Source organism: Aquarana catesbeiana, linkage group LG13 (genome assembly GCF_042186555.1).
Source record: "Aquarana catesbeiana isolate 2022-GZ linkage group LG13, ASM4218655v1, whole genome shotgun sequence".
Classification (NCBI taxonomy): Eukaryota; Metazoa; Chordata; class Amphibia; order Anura; family Ranidae; genus Aquarana; species Aquarana catesbeiana.
The window spans coordinates 1,663,073-1,687,704 of NC_133336.1; the positions used below are offsets into that span (position 1 = coordinate 1,663,073).

Genomic DNA, 24,632 nt, shown 5'->3' on the forward strand with positions numbered 1-24,632 from the left:
TTTGTATTGTTCTTCAAATATCACTGCAGGTCTCCATGCCGGAATGGAGGGACATGTGTGGACAACAATGGCTTTTCTGGCCATGCCTCATGCCGGTGTCTTGATGGTTTCGCAGGTGACTACTGTGAAATAGACAAGGATGACTGCAGCTCCAACCCTTGCATTAATGGAGGAAACTGCACAGACATTGGCCCAGGCTTTCGCTGCCATTGTCCAACTGGGTTTGGTGGTCGTTCTTGCTCTGAACTTCTTTCATGGTGTAACAGTAACCCTTGTTCCAATGGTGGGACATGTTATGAGAAGCTGGATGGGTTCAAATGCTCCTGTCCATCAGAATACTCAGGAGCCACCTGTGCTTTTTCTACAAAAAGTAAGAGCTTATCTACCAATGAGCACAGCTATAACTTCCCGCCACATCAAAAGTGGTTCCAACACCCAGCCCACGAGGTCCTGAAGATCACCATGAAGGAGACCATCCACAACAATGACCCTCTACTCAACCGAAGTCAAATCATCTGCTTCATCGTCCTCGGCCTCCTCACTTGTCTTATCGTCCTCATCACCACCGGGATTATCTTCTTCTCTAAATGTGAAACGTGGTTGGCCAATGCAAAGTACAGGCACTTAATTCGCAAGAAGAAAGATTTTTACATGAAAGCGAGCCGAGAGAACGGAAATGACGTCAAAATAATTTTTCCTGAAAAGGTGAAAATAGCAAACTACAGCAGGAGTTACACTACGATATAGGAGGGAACGTGGAACTGTCTTTGTTACTTGATGTTTTCATGTTTTCATCTTCATCTCTTTGACTGCCGGACTTTGTACGTGGAACAATATTAGTGTATTGGGGGAAGGGCGAGGTCGGCCAAAATGGATATTTTCAGATGATAGTGGTGTGTGACCAGTTAATACCTTCTTCAATGTTTTTTATTTTTTCATTGTGGATAGAGTGGAGAATGACACAAGGACACTGAATTTCAAAAGAGACAACTTCCCTAAACTACGAACCTTGCTAGAAGGCATGAATTGGGATAAAATCTTAGAAACAAAGAACATGGAGGAGAGATGGGTTTGCTTTAAGAGCATATTAAATAAGGGCATTAGCCAACGCATCTCACTGGGAAATAAATTTAAAAGAGCAAACAAAAGTCCAGGATGGCTTAACTCCAATGTAAAAATGCATAAAAAGCAAAGGAGAAGGCCTTCAAAAAAATAGGTTCAGGGATCATCATCAGCTTTCAGACTTTACAAAGAATGCAACAAGATATGTAAGGGTGCAATTAGGGCAGCTAAGATAGAACATGAAAGACACATAGCGGAGGAAAGCAAAAACATTCTTTAAGTATATAAACAGTAAAAAAAGGGAGGACAGACCATATTGGCCCCATAAAGAATGAGGAAGGACATCTGGTTACAAAGGATGGGGAGATGGCAAAGGTATTGAATTTATTCTTCTCCTCAGTCTTCACGAGTGAATCAGGGGGCTTCAGTAACCAAAACTGCCGTGTTTATCCTCATGACACAACACAGGAAGCACTTACATGGTTAACAGAGGATGGAATTAAAATTAGACTTGAGAAACTTAACATTAATAAATCACCGGGACCAGATGGCTTGCATCCGAGGGTACTTAGGGAACTCAGTCAGGTGATTGTCAGACCGTTGTTCCTAATTTTTACTGACTGGAATGGTACCAGCTGATTGGAGAAAATGTAGCACCAATATTTAAAAAGGGCCCAAAATACATCCCTGGGAATTACAGACCAGTTAGCCTAACATCAATAGTATGTAAACTCTTGGAGGGGATGATAAGGGACTATATACAAGATTTTAGTAATAAGAACGATATCATTAGCAGTAATCAGCATGGATTCATGAAGAATCGTTCTTGCCAAACCAATCTATTAACCTTCTATGAGGAGGTGAGTTGCCATCTAGATAAAGGAAGGCCCGTAGACGTGGTGTATCTGGATTTTACAAAAGCATTTGACACAGTTCCCCATAAACGTTTACTGTACAAAATAAGGTGCGTTGGCATGGACCATAGGGTGAGTACATGGATTGAAAACTGGCTACAAGGGTGAGTTCAGAGGGTGGTGATAAATGGGGAGTACTCAGAATGGTCAGGGGTGGGTAGTGGGGTCCCCCAGGGTTCTGTGCTGGGACCAATCCTATTTAATTTGTTTATAAACGATCTGGAGGATGGGATAAACAGTTCAATCTCTGTATTTGCAGACAATACTAAGCTAAGCAGGGCAATAACTTCTCCGCAGGATGTGGAAATCTTGCAAGAAGATCTGAACAAATTAATGGGGGAGGGGCGACTACATGGCAAATGAGGTTCAATGTAGAAAAATGTAAAATAATGAATTTGGGTGGTAAAAATCTGAATGCAATCTATAGACTGGGGGGAGAACCTCTGGGGGAATCTAGGATGGAAAAGGACCTGGGGGTCCTAGTAGATGATAGGCTCAGCAATGACATGCAATGCCAAGCTGCTGCTAACAAAGCAAACAGAATATTGGCATTAAAAAGGGGATCAACTCCAGAGATAAAACGATAATTCTCCCGCTCTACAAGACTCTGGTCCGGCCGCACCTGGAGTATGCTGTCCAGTTCTGGGCACCAGTCCTCAGGAAGGATGTACTGGAAATGGAGCGAGTACAAAGAAGGGCAACAAAGCTAATAAAGGGTCTGGAGGATCTTAGTTATGAGGAAAGGTTGTGAGCTCTGAACTTATTCTCTCTGGAGAAGAGACGCTTGAGAGGGGATATGATTTCATTATATAAATACCGGACTGGTGACCCCACAATATATAAATACCGGACTGATGACCCCACAATATATAAATACCGGACTGGTGACCCCACAATATACAAATACCAGACTGGTGACCCCACAATATATAAATACCGGACTGGTGACCCCACAATATACAAATACCGGACTGGTGACCCCACAATATACAAATACCGGACTGGTGACCCCACAATATATAAATACCGGACTGGTGACCCCACAATATACAAATACCGGACTGGTGACCCCACAATATATAAATACCGGACTGGTGACCCCACAATATATAAATACCGGACTGGTGACCCCACAATATACAAATACCGGACTGGTGACCCCACAATATATAAATACCGGACTGGTGACCCCACAATATATAAATACCGGACTGGTGACCCCACAATATATAAATACCGGACTGGTGACCCCACAATATACAAATACCAGACTGGTGACCCCACAATATATAAATACTGGACTGGTGACCCCACAATATACAAATACCGGACTGGTGACCCCACAATATATAAATACCGGACTGGTGACCCCACAATATACAAATACCGGACTGGTGACCCCACAATAGGGTTAAAACTTTATCACATAGGAGAGTTTAATAAGACTCATGGCCACTCATTACAATTAGAAGAAAAGAGGTTTAACCTTAAACTACGTAGAGGGTTCTTTACTGTAAGAGCGGCAAGGATGTGGAATTCCCTTCCACAGGCGGTGGTCTCAGCGGGGAGCATTGATAGCTTCAAGAAACTATTAGATAATCACCTGAATGACCGCAATATACAGGGATATACAATGTAATACTGACATATAATCACACACATACTTTGGACTTGAGTCTTTTTTCAACCCCCACCTGCTATGTAACTACGATTAGAGCCTCTGACAACTTTTAGTTGCCACCTGTAACCCTATTGAGGAAATTTCCCTTGACTTCCAGTCAGAACAAAAAGGAAATGATGGAAAATCTCTCCAATGAGGAGACTAACAAAAACTCAATTAGGGTAGAGAATGGGGAAGAGTTACAACTCCTGACAATGTGTTTATTGCCCTCTGTGCTTTCCTGTCCCGGTGACCACCGTTACCCCAGAGCACCCAATTATCTCTAATTTGAAGGGACTGCCCTTCTTTGGTACCAAATCCCTCTGTTTCCCTTTCCTTCTCAGTTGTCCCTCTTATGGTCAGTATGGATTTATACATCTACTGTTTCAAAAAAAAAATTATATTACACTAAACCACCTGAAGGAACCATTGATGGATAGGTTTACCGATCCAGGATGACAATGACCCTTCCGGTAATGCCACACCCTCTGACACACCAAGGCTGAGGAAGGAGGATTTATTTGGGATAAACACCCTTTGAGGTAACAATAGGAAAAGAACTGCGGCAGCAATAAATGATAAGAGATAAAGTAACCTTTACAACACCCCAACAATGGGAGGACCAAGTATCTCCGCACCTGAACCCTGGATCTGGGGGAGGGTGGAAGCTGAAAGGTCCTTCAGTCTCTCCAACCCCCTTCCTAAGGCCAGTGTAGTCTTAATTGTTCAGGCTCATAGTTCGTGTATTAAAAAACTCTCAGAATCCCATAATACATGGTGCAAGTTCCCAAACTGTATCCAAAGGTAAAGTGACACTGTCCCTGGGAAGTGGGTAATGAGTTGTGGTCAAGGCCTCTCACCACTATGCAGTCTGTAATTAAACCTTCTCCTGGTCACTGGAGTCCAGAACTGATGGTGTTGGTGGCGTCTTTGGACCCAGTAATGAACCAGTAACCTTCATGCAAATGTGGCAGCCCAGTCTCCTTCCAGTGAACAGCCACAGCAGGCAGTGCCTCTAACTCAGCAACACCCTACACTCATCAACTCTTACTTTCCAGGTGAGACTGCCCCAAACCCCAGTCTTCTCTTTCCTTTTCCTCCTTTGCAGCACCCTCTCTTCCTGGGACTTGTAGTCCCATCCAGGACTTGGCTTCATAGGGACTGTCTCCTGCGGACCACATCCCCCCTAGTTCCATGTGGCTCCCAGAAGTCTTTGTCCCTCTCCTTGCCCAGCCACCCTGTGACCATTCACTGGTCTCCTCTGTACTCAGATAGTGGGTGGACTGCAAACACAGCTCTGCCAAAACATCCTGTGGCCCTCTTCCTCCCCTCCTCTTCACCCTACATGGTTGTTCCTGCACTTGTGGGTGGCTGCAACGTGGTGCAGTGGCAATAACAAACACTCAATCTAGATGCAGTTGAAAGGACTTGTATTGAAGTCCAAGTAAAACAGTTCACAACAAGTGGAAGGAAGCCTAACCAGGAACCCTCCCAGATGACAGCAGCATGTAGTGGAACAGGTTTCAGCCCAGCTGACAGCGTCTATCTTGAGGGGCAGAATGTGGCCTGGCCAGTCCAAGCCCAAGTGGGGAGGTTTCCAGAAAGTGTGGCGGATCCCTATGCCTTCCCTACTCATCTGGAACCTTTCCCTGCTGCTAATATTGTCCCTGACAGATGGGTAACCTGTCCCTACACTATCCACAAACTAAATGCATGCCAAACCCAGGAGCCAGGGTCTTAAGTAGACTTTGGCTAGCCCAGGATGACCGCTAGGGTCACATGGGCTGTCAACATCCAACTGGATCGCTGCCCCAGGGACCTAGGAAACCATAGATGAACCATGTTCCTCTTGACTTTCTCACCCTCTGCACTGCTGATGTGGTTGAGCGCCACCTGCAGTGAAGAAAACAGACTGCACCTGTCTACACGCCCACTGGAGTCCTGGGAGAAGAGAAGAAGCTGTGCGGGTGGCCTGGTCAACACCGGTGACATAACAAAACAATAGCGTGGCGCTAAATCGTGATTAGATGAAAAACATACATTGATCAAAAAATAATGAAAAAAAAACAACCAGTATGCCGGAAAGCAACAGTGAAAAATATGGAGTGAAAAAATGAATCAACCAGATAATATCAAAAGTCTATCTTAGAAATGAAATAAATATGTGAAAGTCCTTTTTGTTCAACTTGGTTCTTAAAGGTGCCATTAAAGTGATAAGGTTGTCACGTTTACCAGACCCGGCATGTACCATACAACATGTGGGTCAAACAGGCAGACTCAGCGGATCCCACCGCAACAGGAACAACCCTTGGACAAGGAACCCCACCAGATATTGAGCACAGTGTTTCAAGCATCAAGGAAACAAACTTCAAAGTGTGCGATAAATCGCGTTAGATGTTGTAGTAATCCATGGTGATATGCATGAAAAACAGATAACCGCACATAGTGTGACTCTGTATAATAAGTTTATCAATAAAAGGGGGGTTTACACTTACAGCAAATCCAATAAAAACAAGCTTGTTAATAAAATGTAGGCAATTGCAACGATTCACCCAACGCGTTTCGTCCTATTAGAGAGCATATGAGGTGTGAGGATCGTGTGTAATTGTTGCGGTATATATAGATGTATCCTTCTACAGATACAATGTCTTTTCCACCAGTGACAGCCCAGTCCGTTTGACTGTTCCAATGCTGGTGCTGTGGACCGGGGCTACACTCCCATCCAACGTCTAAATGATTGCATTTAGTTTTACTTACAAAGGAAAAGTAGATGTAAAAAAAACACTTTAGCTAATTATTCAAGACCTTCGTAATTGGGGGTGTGGTAAGGGTGTGTCTTCATCCTGTATATTTTGTGCTGGAAGTTGTCCCTCTTTCCTATCAGAACATTGAGAGGTAAGTGCCCCCCATTTCTTCACAAGGACAAGAAGTCAGAAAGATTCTCTCCAATGGGGGTCACAAGCAGAAAAAAAACAACAACATATGGAATTTGTAACTCTCCTCCATTCTATCCAAACCAACAAAAATGTAACCTAAGCTGGAGTTGACTGTAAAAGAATGGTCGGACATGACCTAAACCTGCAGCCATCGATCGGTACCCCCACTCTGACACAAACACAAAGTAGTGTATAGGTTCTTCTGAATGGATTGGGGTGGGAGGATGGGGGAGGGGGGAGACACCTCCCAGTTTCAGTCCATTTTGTAGATGAGCCATTTGTGTCAGACATAGAATGTTATCCACACGGACAGGACCCTAAAATGTGATGTCTCCTCTGCACTGCCTTCCTCTCCTATGGTGTTGCTGCATAAAAAGGTCCTAAGAGTTGTAAGAAGAGGGGAGCTTCTAGTCTTAAACTGGGCCACTGAAGAGTAAATCATAATTAATAATAATCTGAATGAAAGTTCAATCAAAGGGTCAGTCTGCTCGTGTAAGCTCTGGGTGAAGTCTGGTATTCGGGGGTCACCAACAGTCTCCATTCAGCTCTTGGAGACCGCGGCTGTCACAGTTCTTGGCTCATGTTGAAGACCCAAATCTCCTTCAACAAGAGTACTCGTGGGTGTCCCCACCCTGGATCAATGGTGTCTGGTGGTAGAGAATGATCACTGATAGGGCTTGGTGTGGGACTGGCATATCCTGACTGCTTAAGGTTGCCAACTCTCAAAATTGCTTATTGGTGTTTGCAGGTCATTGTGCTCTACACTGGAATGGGCACTGATCTACAGAGCCAGACCATGGCAGCCACCTTCTAGGGTTGCCACCTGTCCAGGATTCACTCAGACAGTCCAGGTTATGAATCATGTGTCCGGGTTTCAGTGTGTCGGAAACCCAGACACATTATTCAGACTGGGCTGTGGCTCCCCAAGTAAGCCAAGATAGTCACACACAAATCTGTTGCAGTGTGGGAGCTGCAGGCGGCTGTCTGGGGCCAGGTTTGGCATCACTAAAGGGTGGGGCGATGATGTCAGCAAGAGCATTTTGGCCACACCCACTGTTTGCCGCATTACTACTTTCCTTGGGGCACCCAAATATGTCCCAGGTCTTTATAATCAATCAATGTTTGGGTTTGGCTTGAAGAAAAGGTGACAACCCCACTTCCTTCAATGGTCCGGGTCCTGACTATAACCCATAAAATCTGAACCCCCCCAAGCAGCACATGGTGACCTTCTTTCTCTTTACTTCCTCACCATTCCAATCAGCCAATGGGAGAGAATGGAAATGCTTGGTACTTCTGGGTTAAGGAAACAGGAGTCTCTCCGCTCCTTCTCCCAGGTGACAGTCCTGGTGATTGGCCGCTCAGTGCTGTCACATGGGGAGGAGGGTCTTCAGCTCTGTAAGTCATGTCTGTCTTTCTTTCTTTCTTTCTTTCTTTCTTTCTTTCTTTCTTTCTTTCTTTCTTTCTTTCTTTCTTTCTTTCTTTTCTTTTCTTTCTCTCTTTTCTTTCTTTCTCAGTAGGTTGGCCCTTTGTCTTTGCACATGGCTGTAGAAAGGTCAATGTATTGATCTGTAGAGCACAGGCATGCATCCGGATGTGTCAACTTCTATAAAATTCTTCTTCTCTTCCTTTTTTTTAGCCAAGGATTACATTTACAAATGAAGGTATATATATATGTGTGTGTACACGTGTATAGATACTTACATGTGAACACAGAATTTTCCTGTTTTGGGTTTACAGATCTGATCATGGCACATTGTATTTTTAAGAATCAATACACACAATGTGCGAAGATCAGAAAAATATTATTATTACTACAGGTACTTATATAGCGCTGTCAATTTTATGTAGCATATTACATACAGTATCTGACAAAAGTAAGTACACCCCTCAGTGACATTTGTGTAAATCTTTTCTTCTATCTTTTCATGTGACAACACTGAAGAAATGACACTTGTCTACAATGTAAAGTAGTGAGTGTACAGCTTGTATAACAGTGTAAATTTGCTGTCCCCTCAAAATAACTCAACACACAGCCATTAATGTCTAAACCGCTGGCAACAAAAGTCAGTACACCTCTAAGTGAAAATCTCCAAATTGGGCCCAATTAGCCATTTTCCCTCCCCGGTGTCATGTGACTCGTTAGTGTTACAAGGTCTCAGGTGTGAATGGGGAGCAGGTGTGTTAAATTTGGTGTTATCACTCTCACTCTCTCATACTGGTCACTGGAAGTACAACATGGCACCTCATGGCAAAGAACTCTCTGAGGATCTGAAAAAAAGAATTGTTGCTCAACATAAAGATGGTCTAGGCTATACAGAGAGGTAACACTCAGGGGACAATCCCCCCTCCCTTTGCATTCAGGGCGGGGTAAACTTTCAGTAACAATAGACACACAGGTCAGGTGTATTCAATCTTCTCATCAGTAGACCTTTGGAAGGGGCTGCTGGAGAAATCCCCACCCCCCTCTTACAGCTAATCCACATAGACATACATCCCATAATAGGTTGCTCCTAAGGCAGACACAAACAATAGAACAATGGGATACAGGCACTTAACAAACACATAACAACCCCCACCCCACTTCAAACTATCTAGCAATGGTCTGTGAAATACTCCTACAAGAGTCTAGCAGTCTTAAAGGTGAAATCATCCATCTTCATACATTTCTTGAAGGGTATTGCTCACAAACATTAATGTCCCAAGTGAAAAGAGCTCCCTCTTTCCTTCAACACAAACCACACATACAGAACCCAGGACAACAGTGTCAAAATGAAATGCTGAGTCCGGTGTGGTTGTACGGTGAGTTGGGTTAAGCAGACCAACTGCAACTGGGGTTCACGGTCACTCTGTGCCCCTAATAACACAGGGAGACTTACACATGGGGGGGCCGGGGGAGCTGGACAAGGAGCTTCCAGAGCTCTCCAAGGTAAGCTGGGTTCCACAAGCCCCCCACCCAAATCGACTCCTGTCACAATGGCCGCACAAAGTATTAACACTTTGGAGATTTTCACTTAGGGGTGTACTGACTTTTGTTGCCAGCGGTTTAGACATTAATGGCTGTGTGTTGAGTTATTTTGAGGGGACAGTAAATTTACACTGTTATACAAGCTGTACACTCACTACTTTACATTGTAGACAAGTGTCATTTCTTCAGTGTTGTCACATGAAAAGATAGAAGAAAAGATTTACACAAATGTCACTGAGGGGTGTACTTACTTTTGTCAGATACTGTACACTATGTTCATATGTAAATGTAATACTTGGCCAAAAAAAAAAAGGAACAGAAGAAGAATTTTATAGAAATAGACACATCTGGAGATTTTCAGGTCTATATGAGTGGAAACACAGGCGCTGTGAAGACCCCCCCCCCCCCCCCCTCCCCCCGTACAAAGACCTGCAAATGATCTGTGACCCCCCAATACCTCCTACAAATACAAAAATATTCCAACAGATCTCCATCCCCCCATAGAAGAGGAGATCCGACATTCACATAACTCGTCTGTCTCCCCATCCATCACAACTTCATTAGAAGGTCCCGGATGTCCGACATTTATTCATCAATATTAATAAATATTATTTTAAATAAATCCTCCGGTGTTTATTGGGCTATTTGTGACAGAGAGGTGCTAAAATATTGACATTTGGGAAATGAGGAAATAATACGTTCCGAAGGGTCAGAAAACACTCAGAAGAACCATCAATAGAAACAATTCCGAAACTTTGTGACATCAGAATTGTATAAATTGTATCAAACACTATTCAACAGTTTAACCACTTAAGGACCACGCCTATTATTCAAACTCGCTGTTTACAAGTTAAAATCATTTTTGTTTTGCTAGAAAATTACTTAGAATCCCCAAACATTATATATATATATATATATATATATATATATATATATATAGACACCCTAGAGAATAAAATGGCGGTCTTTGCAATACTTTATGTTACACCGTATTTGCGCAGCGGTCTTACAAGCGCACTTTTTTTGGAAAAAATACACTTTTTTAAATAAAAAAATAAGACAACAGTAAAGTTAGCCAATTTTTTTACTGTATATTGTGAAAGATAATGTCATGCCGAGTAAATTGATACCCAACATGTCACGTTTCAAAATTGCGCCCGCTCCTGGAATGGCGACAAACTTTGACCTTTAAAAATCTCCTGGGGCGATGTTTAAAAATTTCTACAGGTTACAGATCTAGGGCTAGAATTATTGCTCTCGGTCTCACGATCGTGGCGATACTTCACATGTTTTCATAGGCGGGCGCGACTTACGTATGCATTCGTTCGCTTCTGCGCACGAGCTCGGCAGGACGGGCAGCTTTAAATTTTTTTTTTTTTATTATTATTTATTTTACTTTTTATTTTTTACACTGTCCTTTTAAAAAAAAAAAATTGGGTCACTTTTATTCCTATTACAAGGAAAGTAAACATCCAATGTAATGCCCCGTACACACGGTCGGATTTTCCGACAGTAAATGTGTGATAGGACCTTGTTGTCGGAAATTCCGACCGTGTGTGGGCTCCATCACACATTTTCCATCGGATTTTCCGACACACAAAGTTGGAGAGCAGGATATAAAATTTTCCGACAACAAAATCCGTTGTCGGAATTTCCGATCGTGTGTACACAAATCCGACGGACAAAGTGCCACGCATGCTCAGAATAAATAAAGAGATGAAAGCTATTGGCCACTGCCCCGTTTATACTCCCGACGTACGTGTTTTGCATCACCGCGTTCAGAACGATCGGATTTTCCAACAACTTTGTGTGACCGCGTGTATGCAAGACAAGTTTGAGCCAACATCCGTCGGAAAAAATCCTAGGATTTTGTTGTCGGAATGTCCGATCAATGTCCAACCGTGTGTCCGATCAATGTCCGATCAATGTCCGATCAATGTCCGACCGTGTGTACGGGGCATAATAGAAAAAAGAATAGCAAAATTGGTAGCCTGATCCCCAACTAGGCTGCCACAAATACATGGGGACAATTGGACTATCACGGCACAGTAGAAGCAATACAATAATTAAATAATATGACAGAAATATAAAAATTACAAAAGATTTTATTGATGCCAAAAAACAATTCATCATTTACAGATAAAAACATGGTAGTGGTACAAATATATCATCAGTGAAAAAAGTTAACCCCAGAAGGGGAGAGTCACAATAGGACGATAGATGACAGATGTCATTTTCCTCGACTAGTTTCGCCGACAATGGCCGCTTCATCAGGAGGGTATCTATGATAGGATCAAAGAGACAATATAATAGTCGAAGGACATAAAAGTAAAGACTTGTGATGCAGCATCATGATTGAAAGGAGTATTGATGGGGATAAGAAGGGGGAAGGAGCAAAGCGTCTTATCCGTTTCCCAGCAGCCACCAAGTGCAGAGCGCCGCCATCAAAAGATGGTCTCCTGCGGCGACTCGGGGGAGCCACAAATTAAAGCGGGGGTCCACCTATCTATCGTTTTGTTTTTTTTTTAGTTCATTCACAAACTTTTCTTCTCAGCATTACATACTCACATATTGTGTGTAATATGTCCGCCTGTGTCAGATTTCGTCGGAAAGAATAACTTATATTATTCACTGCAGGCGGTTTCCATCTTCATTGTGGGCATTTGAAGCCCACAAGCATTTATTTCCTGGATGTGGTGAATGCTGTGCTCCCAGCATTCACCGCTCATTCCCGCACATGCTCAGTGGCATCCTGGGAAGCCCAGGAGACACTGGGGAGTCTGGGAGAGGCTAGAAACACGCCTACTCCCACGGGAGGAGAACCAGGAAGTGCAAAGAAGAATAGACAAATAAAAGGTAATTACGGCGATTTAAATTTTTTTAAATGGCATGTCAGCATCTAGGCAAGGAAGAGAATACATACAGATATTGTTCAAAATTTGGGTGGAACTCCGCTTTAAGACGACCGGAATCTGGGTAAAATGAGGTAAAAGGCATGGGTATGCTATGGGCTTGCCAAGTCAAAATTGTGGGCCAGTGAAGAGGTGAATGAGATGTGTGACATGAAGGTGAAAGTGATGAAATAATGGTGGAATGTGCAGAGTGTACATTTAAACAACGTGAAAGAAAAGCAACAAAAAATGGTGGCGGCGCCCTCTGCTTGGTGGCTGCTGGGACACGGATAAGACGCTTTGCTCCTTCCCCCTTCTTATCCCCATCAATACTCCTTTCAATCATGATGCTGCATCACAAGTCTTTACTTTTATGTCCTTTGAATATTATATTATATTGTATCTATTGATCCTATCATAGATACCCTCCTGATGAAGCGACCATTGTCGGCGAAACTAGTCGAGGAAAATGACATCCGTCATCTATCGTCCTATTGTGACTCTCCCCTTCTGGGGTTAACTTTTTTCACTGACGATATATTTGTACCACTACCATGTTTTTATCTGTAAATGATGAATTGTTTTTTGGCATCAATAAAATCTTTTGTAATTTTTATATTTCTGTCATATTATTTATTGTATTGCTTCTACTGTACTGCGATAGTCCAATTGTCCCCATGTATTTGTGGCAGCCTAGTTGGGGATCAGGCTACCAATTTTGCTGTTCAATTATTCCTGGATGATGGTACAAGTCCCTACTAATCCCTATTTTGATAGCCCACCATAGAGGCCATATTCATTTTCCGTAATAGAAAAAAGCATGACAGGTCCTCTTATATATGAGATCTGGGGGGGCCAAAAAGAACTCACATCTCATATTTACACTAAAATGCAAAAAAAAAAAAAAAAGTCCTTAAAAAAATTAAAAAAAAAAAAAATTCCCCTTTAAGAGCATTGGGCGGAAGTGACGTTTGACATGGCGTCCATCATCCAATGATATGGAGCCGAGCGGGGGGGGCATCCTCTCCTCACTCAGCTCCATGTCTCCGAGGGGAGAGAACCCGATCAGCTCCGGTAAGCGGCGGAGACAACTGGAACATGGCCCTCCCCCGATAAAGGTGATCTTGCAGCGAATCCGTCTCAGAGACCACTTTTATCAGATAGAGGACCGCCCACCGTTTTAGAATATTCTCGCTATCTGCTACCATAACGACGGTATTCTACGTTGATCCGGATGTGGTTAAAGGGGATGTCCATCCTGAGCTCGTTTGGCCGGACTTCTCCTCCGGATCACAGAAGTGGAATGCGTTTTGCGCTCCTGTGACCCGTTTTCAGCAGAGATTGGTCTGAAGTCACACAAGTCAGTCCCGGCACCGTGTCATCCCGACAATAAAGTCTGGATCCGCCAGCTGCCTGGACTGACCCCCGTCTCCGCCTCTCAGCGAGCCACTCCCCTCCACAGCTCAGCCCACCAATGAGCAGAGAGGAATGACTGACAGTCCGCGGCTCTCTGCTCAGGGATCTGTGAGGACCAAGCGATCGAGATGTTTGATCGCTCGGTTCTCCATGTTCGAGGCGCCGGGGGACAGATTCAGCATCCACCTAGGAAAGTATGATGGAGGAAACCCCCCCAAACCCCCACACTAAGCTGCTTGTCCCCCGCAGTACCTCTTCCCTGTCACAAGATGTCGCCAGTCTTCTCCCACCATGGAAGAAAAAAATGTGTTTGACCCCCTGTGTGATTTTCATGATCAGGTTTTCCGATGTTGGTCGCGGTTCACAGCGAATGCGGCTTTAAAATCAGATGACTTCAACGCGATTTCAAAGCTGCTGGTCAGTGCGATTTTATTCACAGATGTCACTGGAAGTCGCACATGAAATCACCGAAGAATAGTGCAGGAATCTTCTATCAATCCCCTGCGAGTCGGAGTCGCCCCGATGTGAACGGTTCTATAGAGTCGGAGTCGCCCCGATGTGAACGGTTCTATAGAGTCGGAGTCGCCCCGATGTGAACGGTTCTATAGAGTCGGAGTCGCCCCGATGTGAAGGGTTCTATAGAGTCTGAGTCGCCCCGATGTGAAGGGTTCTATAGAGTCGAAGTCGCCCCGATGTGAAGGGTTCTATAGAGTCGAAGTCGCCCCGATGTGAAGGGTTCTATAGAGTCGAAGTCGCCCCGATGTGAACGGTTCTATAGAGTCGGAGTCGCCCCGATGTGAACGGTTCTATAGAGTCGGAGTCGCCCCGATGTGAACGGTTCTATAGAGTCGGAGTCGCCCAGATGTGAAGGGTTCTATAGAGTCGAAGTCGCCCCGATGTGAAGGGTTCTATAGAGTCGAAGTCGCCCCGATGTGAACGGTTCTATAGAGTCGGAGTCGCCCCGATGTGAAGGGTTCTATAGAGTCGAAGTCGCCCCGATGTGAAGGGTTCTATAGAGTCGGAGTCGCCCCGATGTGAAGGGTTCTATAGAGTCGGAGTCGCCCCGATGTGAACGGTTCTATAGAGTCGGAGTCGCCACGATGTGAAGGGTTCTATAGAGTCGGAGTCACCCCGATGTGAAGGGTTCTATAGAGTCGGAGTCGCCCCGATGTGAAGGGTTCTATAGAGTCGAAGTCGCCCCGATGTGAAGGGTTCTATAGAGTCGGAGTCGCCCCGATGTGAAGGGTTCTATAGAGTCAGAGTCGCCCCGATGTGAATGGTTCTATAGAGTCGGAGTCGCCCCGATGTGAACGGTTCTATAGAGTCGGAGTCCCCCGATGTGAACGGTTCTATAGAGTCGGAGTCGCCCCGTTGTGAAGGGTTCTATAGAGTCGAAGTCGCCCAGATGTGAAGGGTTCTACAGAGTCGGAGTCGCCCCGATGTGAAGGGTTCTATAGAGTCGGAGTCGCCCCGATGTGAAGGGTTCTATAGAGTCGAAGTCGCCAAGATGTGAAGGGTTCTATAGAGTCGGAGTCGCCCCGATGTGAACGGTTCTATAGAGTCAGAGTCGCCCCGATGTGAACGGTTCTATAGAGTCGAAGTCGCCCAGATGTGAAGGGTTCTATAGAGTCGGAGTCGCCCCAATGTGAATGGTTCTATAGAGTCGGAGTCGCCCCGATGTGAACGGTTCTATAGAGTCAGAGTCGCCCAAATGTGAACGGTTCTATAGAGTCGAAGTCGCCCAGATGTGAAGGGTTCTATAGAGTCGAAGTCGCCCCGATGTGAACGGTTCTATAGAGTCGGAGTCGCCCCGATGTGAAGGGTTCTATAGAGTTGGAGTCGCCCCGATGTGAACAGTTCTATAGAGTCGGAGTCGCCCCGATGTGAACGGTTCTATAGAGTCGGAGTCGCCCCGATGTGAACGGTTCTATAGAGTCGGAGTCGCCCCGATGTGAACGGTTCTATAGAGTCGGAGTCGCCCCGATGTGAACGGTTCTATAGAGTCGGAGTCGCCCCGATGTGAAGGGTTCTATAGAGTCGAAGTCGCCCCGATGTGAAGGGTTCTATAGAGTCGGAGTCGCCCCGATGTGAAGGGTTCTATAGAGTCGGAGTCGCCCTGATGGGAACGGTTCTATAGAGTCGGAGTCGCCCCGATGTGAACGGTTCTATAGAGTCGGAGTCGCCCCGATGTGAACGGTTCTATAGAGTCGGAGTCGCCCCGATGTGAAGGGTTCTATAGAGTCGGAGTCGCCCCGATGTGAACGGTTCTATAGAGTCGGAGTCGCCCCGATGTGAACGGTTCTATAGAGTTGGAGTCGCCCTGATGTGAACGGTTCTATAGAGTCGGAGTCGCCCCGATGTGAACGGTTCTATAGAGTCGGAGTCGCCCCGATGTGAAGGGTTCTATAGAGTCGATGTCGCCCCGATGTGAACGGTTCTATAGAGTCGGAGTCGCCCCGATGTGAACGGTTTTATTGAGTCGGAGTCGCCCCGATGTGAACGGTTCTATAGAGTCGGAGTCGCCCCGATGTGAACGGTTCTATTGAGTCGGAGTCGACCCGATGTGAACGGTTCTATAGAGTCGGAGTCGCCCCGATGTGAAGGGTTCTATAGAGTCGGAGTCGCCCCGATGTGAACGGTTCTATAGAGTCGGAGTCGCCCCGATGTGAACGGTTCTATAGAGTCGGAGTCGCCCCGATGTGAACGGTTCTATAGAGTCGGAGTCGCCCAGATGTGAACGGTTCTATAGAGTCGAAGTCACCCCGATGTGAAGGGTTCTATAGAGTCGAAGTCGCCCCGATGTGAAGGGTTCTATAGAGTCGGAGTCGCCCCGATGTGAAGGGTTCTATAGAGTCAGAGTCGCCCCGATGTGAACGGTTCTATAGAGTAGGAGTCGCCCAGATGTGAAGGGTTCTATAGAGTCAAAGTCGCCCCGATGTGAAGGGTTCTATAGAGTCGAAGTCGCCCCGATGTGAACGGTTCTATAGAGTCGGAGTCGCCCCGATGTGAAGGGTTCTATAGAGTCGAAGTCGCCCCGATGTGAAGGGTTCTATAGAGTCGGAGTCGCCCCGATGTGAACGGTTCTATAGAGTCGGAGTCGCCCTGATGTGAAGGGTTCTATAGAGTCGGAGTTGCCCCGATGTGAACGGTTCTATAGAGTCGGAGTCGCCCCGATGTGAAGGGTTCTATAGAGTCAGAGTAGCCCCGATGTGAATGGTTCTATAGAGTCGGAGTCGCCCCGATGTGAATGGTTCTATAGAGTCGGAGTCCCCCGATGTGAACGGTTCTATAGAGTCGTAGTCGCCCCGATGTGAAGGGTTCTATAGAGTCGAAGTCGCCCAGATGTGAAGGGTTCTACAGAGTCGGAGTCGCCCCGATGTGAAGGGTTCTATAGAGTCGGAGTCGCCCCGATGTGAAGGGTTCTATAGAGTCGAAGTCGCCAAGATGTGAAGGGTTCTATAGAGTCGGAGTCGCCCCGATGTGAACGGTTCTATAGAGTCAGAGTCGCCCCGATGTGAACGGTTCTATAGAGTCGGAGTCGCCCCGATGTGAAAGGTTCTATAGAGTCGAAGTCGCCCAGATGTGAAGGGTTCTATAGAGTCGGAGTCGCCCCGATGTGAATGGTTCTATAGAGTCGAAGTCGCCCCGATGTGAAGGGTTCTATAGAGTCGGAGTCGCCCCGATGTGAACGGTTCTATAGAGTCGAAGTCGCCCCGATGTGAACGGTTCTATAGAGTCGGAGTCGCCCCGATGTGAAGGGTTCTATAGAGTCGGAGTCGCCCCGATGTGAACAGTTCTATAGAGTCGGAGTCGCCCCGATGTGAACGGTTCTATAGAGTCGGAGTCGCCCCGATGTGAACGGTTCTATAGAGTCGGAGTCGCCCCGATGTGAACGGTTCTATAGAGTCGGAGTCGCCCCGATGTGAAGGGTTCTATAGAGTCGAAGTCGCCCCGATGTGAAGGGTTCTATAGAGTCGGAGTCGCCCCGATGTGAAGGGTTCTATAGAGTCGGAGTCGCCCCGATGGGAACGGTTCTATAGAGTCGGAGTCGCCCCGATGTGAACGGTTCTATAGAGTCGGAGTCGCCCCGATGTGAACGGTTTTATAGAGTCGGAGTCGCCCCGATGTGAAGGGTTCTATAGAGTCGGAGTCGCCCCGATGTGAACGGTTCTATAGAGTCGGAGTCGCCCCGATGTGAACGGTTCTATAGAGTCGGAGTCGCCCCGATGTGAAGGGTTCTATAGAGTCGAAGTCGCCCCGATGTGAAGGGTTCTATAGAGTCGGAGTCGCCCCGATGTGAAGGGTTCTATAGAGTCGGAGTCGCCCCGATGTGAACGGTTCTATAGAGTCGGAGTCGCCCCGATGTGAACGGTTCTATAGAGTCGGAGTCGCCCCGATGTGAAGGGTTCTATAGAGTCGAAGTCGCCCCGATATGAAGGGTTCTATAGAGTCGGAGTCACCCCGCTGTGAACGGTTCTATAGAGTTGGAGTCGCCCTGATGTGAACGGTTCTATAGAGTCGGAGTCGCCCCGATGTGAACGGTTCTATAGAGTCGGAGTCGCCCCGATGTGAAGGGTTCTATAGAGTCGATGTCGCCCCGATGTGAACGGTTCTATAGAGTCGGAGTCGCCCCGATGTGAACGGTTTTATTGAGTCGGAGTCGCCCCGATGTGAACGGTTCTATAGAGTCGGAGTCGCCCCGATGTGAACGGTTCTATTGAGTCGGAGTCGACCCGATGTGAACGGTTCTATAGAGTCGGAGTCGCCCCGATGTGAACGGTTCTATAGAGTCGGAGTCGCCCCGATGTGAAGGGTTCTATAGAGTTGGAGTCGCCCCGATGTGAACGGTTCTATAGAGTCGGAGTCGCCCCGATGTGAACGGTTCTATAGAGTCGGAGTCGCCCAGATGTGAAGGGTTCTATAGAGTCGAAGTCGCCCCGATGTGAAGGGTTCTATAGAGTCGAAGTCGCCCCGATGTGAAGGGTTCTATAGAGTCGGAGTCGCCCCGATGTGAAGGGTTCTATAGAGTCGGAGTCGCCCCGATGTGAACGGTTCTATAGAGTCGGAGTCGCCCAGATGTGAAGGGTTCTATAGAGTCGGAGTTGCCCCGATGTGAACGGTTCTATAGAGTCAAAGTCGCCCCGATGTGAAGGGTTCTATAGAGTCGAAGTCGCCCCGATGTGAACGGTTCTATAGAGTCGGAGTCGCCCCGATGTGAAGGGTTCTATAGAGTCGAAGTCGCCCCGATGTGAAGGGTTCTATAGAGTCGGAGTCGCCCCGATGTGAAGGGTTCTATAGAGTCGGAGTCGCCCCGATGTGAACGGTTCTATAGAGTCGGAGTCGCCCCGATGTGAAGGGTTCTATAGAGTCGGAGTTGCCCCGATGTGAACGGTTCTATAGAGTCGGAGTCGCCCCGATGTGAAGGGTTCTATAGAGTCAGAGTCGCCCCGATGTGAATGGTTCTATAGAGTCGGAGTCGCCCCAATGTGAATGGTTCTATAGAGTCGGAGTCCCCCGATGTGAACGGTTCTATAGAGTCGGAGTCGCCCCGTTGTGAAGGGTTCTATAGAGTCGAAGTCGCCCAGATGTGAAGGGTTCTACAGAGTCGGAGTCGCCCCGATGTGAAGGGTTCTATAGAGTCGGAGTCGCCCCGATGTGAAGGGTTCTATAGAGTCGAAGTCGCCAAGATGTGAAGGGTTCTATAGAGTCGGAGTCGCCCCGATGTGAACGGTTCTATAGAGTCAGAGTCGGCCCGATGTGAAGGGTTCTATAGAGTCGAAGTCGCCCCGATGTGAACGGTTCTATAGAGTCGGAGTCGCCCCGATGTGAACAGTTCTATAGAGTCGGAGTCGCCCCGATGTGAAGGGTTCTATAGAGTCGAAGTCGCCCCGATGTGAACGGTTCTATAGAGTCGGAGTCGCCCCGATGTGAAGGGTTCTATAGAGTCGGAGTCGCCCCGATGTGAACGGTTCTATAGAGTCGGAGTCGCCCCGATGTGAAGGGTTCTATAGAGTCGGAGTCGCCCCGATGTGAACAGTTCTATAGAGTCGGAGTCGCCCCGATGTGAAGGGTTCTATAGAGTCGGAGTCGCCCCGATGTGAACGGTTCTATAGAGTCGGAGTCGCCCCGATGTGAACGGTTCTATAGAGTCGAAGTCGCCCCGATGTGAACGGTTCTATAGAGTCGGAGTCGCCCCGATGTGAAGGGTTCTATAGAGTCGGAGTCGCCCCGATGTGAACAGTTCTATAGAGTCGGAGTCGCCCCGATGTGAAGGGTTCTATAGAGTCGGAGTCGCCCCGATGTGAACGGTTCTATAGAGTCGGAGTCGCCCCGATGTGAACGGTTCTATAGAGTCGGAGTCGCCCCGATGTGAAGGGTTCTATAGAGTCGAAGTCGCCCCGATGTGAAGGGTTCTATAGAGTCGGAGTCGCCCCGATGTGAAGGGTTCTATAGAGTCGGAGTCGCCCCGATGGGAACGGTTCTATAGAGTCGGAGTCGCCCCGATGTGAACGGTTCTATAGAGTCGGAGTCGCCCCGATGTGAACGGTTTTATAGAGTCGGAGTCGCCCCGATGTGAAGGGTTCTATAGAGTCGGAGTCGCCCCGATGTGAAAGGTTCTATAGAGTCGGAGTCGCCCAGATGTGAAGGGTTCTATAGAGTCGAAGTCGCCCCGATGTGAAGGGTTCTATAGAGTCGGAGTCGCCCCGATGTGAACGGTTCTATAGAGTCGGAGTCGCCCCGATGTGAACGGTTCTATAGAGTCGGAGTCGCCCCGATGTGAACGGTTCTATAGAGACGGAGTCGCCCCGATGTGAAGGGTTCTATAGAGTTGGAGTCGCCCCGATGTGAACGGTTCTATAGAGTCGGAGTCGCCCCGATGTGAACGGTTCTATAGAGTCGGAGTCGCCCAGATGTGAAGGGTTCTATAGAGTCGAAGTCGCCCCGATGTGAAGGGTTCTATAGAGTCGAAGTCGCCCCGATGTGAAGGGTTCTATAGAGTCGGAGTCGCCCCGATGTGAAGGGTTCTATAGAGTCGGAGTCGCCCCGATGTGAACGGTTCTATAGAGTCGGAGTCGCCCAGATGTGAAGGGTTCTATAGAGTCGGAGTTGCCCCGATGTGAACGGTTCTATAGAGTCAAAGTCGCCCCGATGTGAAGGGTTCTATAGAGTCGAAGTCGCCCCGATGTGAACGGTTCTATAGAGTCGGAGTCGCCCCGATGTGAAGGGTTCTATAGAGTCGAAGTCGCCCCGATGTGAAGGGTTCTATAGAGTCGGAGTCGCCCCGATGTGAAGGGTTCTATAGAGTCGGAGTCGCCCCGATGTGAACGGTTCTATAGAGTCGGAGTCGCCCCGATGTGAAGGGTTCTATAGAGTCGGAGTTGCCCCGATGTGAACGGTTCTATAGAGTCGGAGTCGCCCCGATGTGAAGGGTTCTATAGAGTCAGAGTCGCCCCGATGTGAATGGTTCTATAGAGTCGGAGTCGCCCCAATGTGAATGGTTCTATAGAGTCGGAGTCCCCCGATGTGAACGGTTCTATAGAGTCGGAGTCGCCCCGTTGTGAAGGGTTCTATAGAGTCGAAGTCGCCCAGATGTGAAGGGTTCTACAGAGTCGGAGTCGCCCCGATGTGAAGGGTTCTATAGAGTCGGAGTCGCCCCGATGTGAAGGGTTCTATAGAGTCGAAGTCGCCAAGATGTGAAGGGTTCTATAGAGTCGGAGTCGCCCCGATGTGAACGGTTCTATAGAGTCAGAGTCGGCCCGATGTGAAGGGTTCTATAGAGTCGAAGTCGCCCCGATGTGAACGGTTCTATAGAGTCGGAGTCGCCCCGATGTGAACAGTTCTATAGAGTCGGAGTCGCCCCGATGTGAAGGGTTCTATAGAGTCGAAGTCGCCCCGATGTGAACGGTTCTATAGAGTCGGAGTCGCCCCGATGTGAAGGGTTCTATAGAGTCGGAGTCGCCCCGATGTGAACGGTTCTATAGAGTCGGAGTCGCCCCGATGTGAAGGGTTCTATAGAGTCGGAGTCGCCCCGATGTGAACAGTTCTATAGAGTCGGAGTCGCCCCGATGTGAAGGGTTCTATAGAGTCGGAGTCGCCCCGATGTGAACGGTTCTATAGAGTCGGAGTCGCCCCGATGTGAACGGTTCTATAGAGTCGAAGTCGCCCCGATGTGAACGGTTCTATAGAGTCGGAGTCGCCCCGATGTGAAGGGTTCTATAGAGTCGGAGTCGCCCCGATGTGAACAGTTCTATAGAGTCGGAGTCGCCCCGATGTGAAGGGTTCTATAGAGTCGGAGTCGCCCCGATGTGAACGGTTCTATAGAGTCGGAGTCGCCCCGATGTGAACGGTTCTATAGAGTCGGAGTCGCCCCGATGTGAAGGGTTCTATAGAGTCGAAGTCGCCCCGATGTGAAGGGTTCTATAGAGTCGGAGTCGCCCCGATGTGAAGGGTTCTATAGAGTCGGAGTCGCCCCGATGGGAACGGTTCTATAGAGTCGGAGTCGCCCCGATGTGAACGGTTCTATAGAGTCGGAGTCGCCCCGATGTGAACGGTTTTATAGAGTCGGAGTCGCCCCGATGTGAAGGGTTCTATAGAGTCGGAGTCGCCCCGATGTGAAAGGTTCTATAGAGTCGGAGTCGCCCAGATGTGAAGGGTTCTATGGAGTCGAAGTCGCCCCGATGTGAAGGGTTCTATAGAGTCGGAGTCGCCCCGATGTGAACGGTTCTATAGAGTCGGAGTCGCCCCGATGTGAACGGTTCTATAGAGTCGGAGTCGCCCCGATGTGAACGGTTCTATAGAGACGGAGTCGCCCCGATGTGAAGGGTTCTATAGAGTCGAAGTCGCCCCGATATGAAGGGTTCTATAGAGTCGGAGTCGCCCCGATGTGAACGGTTCTATAGAGTCGGAGTCGCCCCGATGTGAAGGGTTCTATAGAGACGGAGTCGCCCTGATGTGAACGGTTCTATAGAGTTGGAGTCGCCCCGATGTGAAGGGTTCTATAGAGTCGGAGTCGCCCCGCTGTGAAGGGTTCTATAGAGTCGGAGTCACCCCGCTGTGAACGGTTCTATAGAGTCGAAGTCGCCCCGATGTGAAGGGTTCTATAGAGTCGGAGTCACCCCGATGTGAAGGGTTCTATAGAGTCGGAGTCGCCCCGATGTGAACGGTTCTATAGAGTCGGAGTCGCCCCAATGTGAACGGTTCTATAGAGTCGGAGTCGCCCCGATGTGAAGGGTTCTATAGAGTCGAAGTCACCCCGATGTGAACGGTTCTATAGAGTCGGAGTCGCCCCGATGTGAAGGGTTCTATAGAGTCGAAGTCGCCCCGATGTGAACGGTTCTATAGAGTCGGAGTCGCCCCGATGTGAACGGTTCTATAGAGTCGGAGTCGCCCGATGTGAAGGGTTCTATAGAGTCGGAGTCGCCCCGATGTGAACGGTTCTATAGAGTCGAAGTCGCCCCGATGTGAAGGGTTCTATAGAGTTGGAGTCGCCCCGATGTGAACGGTTCTATAGAGTCAGAGTCGCCCCGATGTGAAGGGTTCTATAGAGTCGGAGTCGCCCCGATGTGAAGGGTTCTATAGAGTCGGAGTCGCCCCGATGTGAACGGTTCTATAGAGTCGGAGTCGCCCCGATGTGAAGGGTTCTATAGAGTCGAAGTCGCCCCGATGTGAACGGTTCTATAGAGTCGAAGTCGCCCCGATGTGAACGGTTCTATAGAGTCGAAGTCGCCCCGATGTGAACGGTTCTATAGAGTCGGAGTCGCCCCGATGTGAACGGTTCTATAGAGTCTGAGTCGCCCCGATGTGAACGGTTCTATAGAGTCGAAGTCGCCCCGATATGAAGGGTTCTATAGAGTCGAAGTCGCCCCGATGTGAACGGTTCTATAGAGTCGAAGTCGCCCCGATGTGAACGGTTCTATAGAGTCGGAGTCGCCCCGATGTGAAGGGTTCTATAGAGTCGAAGTCGCCCCGATGTGAAGGGTTCTATAGAGTCGGAGTCGCCCCGATGTGAACGGTTCTATAGAGTCGGAGTCGCCCCGATGTGAACGGTTCTATAGAGTCGGAGTCGCCCCGATGTGAACGGTTCTATAGAGTCGGAGTCGCCCCGATGTGAAGGGTTCTATAGAGTCGGAGTCGCCCCGATGTGAACGGTTCTATAGAGTCGAAGTCGCCCCGATGTGAACGGTTCTATAGAGTCGAAGTCGCCCCGATGTGAACGGTTCTATAGAGTCGGAGTCGCCCCGATGTGAAGGGTTCTATAGAGTCGGAGTCGCCCCGATGTGAATGTTTCTATGGAGTCGGAGTCGCCCCGATGTGAACGGTTCTATAGAGTCGAAGTCGCCCCGATGTGAAGGGTTCTATAGAGTCGGAGTCGCCCCGATGTGAACGTTTCTATGGAGTCGGAGTCGCCCCGATGTGAAGGGTTCTATAGAGTCGGAGTCGCCCCGATGTGAACGGTTCTATAGAGTCGAAGTCGCCCCGATGTGAACGGTTCTATAGAGTCGAAGTCGCCCCGATGTGAAGGGTTCTATAGAGTCGGAGTCGCCCCGATGTGAACGTTTCTATGGAGTCGGAGTCGCCCCGATGTGAACGGTTCTATAGACACAAATAGGGTGCGAACTGTCATGTGATCTTCAACTGTCAAATTACAAGTCGCACTGTTGTGAATGGAGGTGAAATCCCTTCCCATCCTCCACCAGCCGCCCTTTAGCCCCCCCATTCCCACTGGTGCGACTTCTTCCAAATTACACGACAAGTCGCACCCCATTACCGTTCAGAGAAAGCTTCCCG

General features: G+C 48.0%; 1 protein-coding gene across 2 annotated transcripts in view; it reads left to right on the forward strand.

The window, feature by feature from the left end:
- Nucleotides 1–1,130, forward strand: part of DLK1 (delta like non-canonical Notch ligand 1) — a 58,946-nt gene extending 57,816 nt beyond the window's left edge. For both annotated transcript variants that reach the window (XM_073610270.1, XM_073610269.1), the window contains one exon: nucleotides 30–1,130. In XM_073610270.1, coding sequence (XP_073466371.1) covers nucleotides 30–747 — 718 coding nt within the window. In that variant the 3' untranslated portion in view covers nucleotides 748–1,130. The remainder of the gene's footprint in view (nucleotides 1–29) is intronic.
- The last annotated feature ends 23,502 nt before the right edge of the window (nucleotides 1,131–24,632 follow it).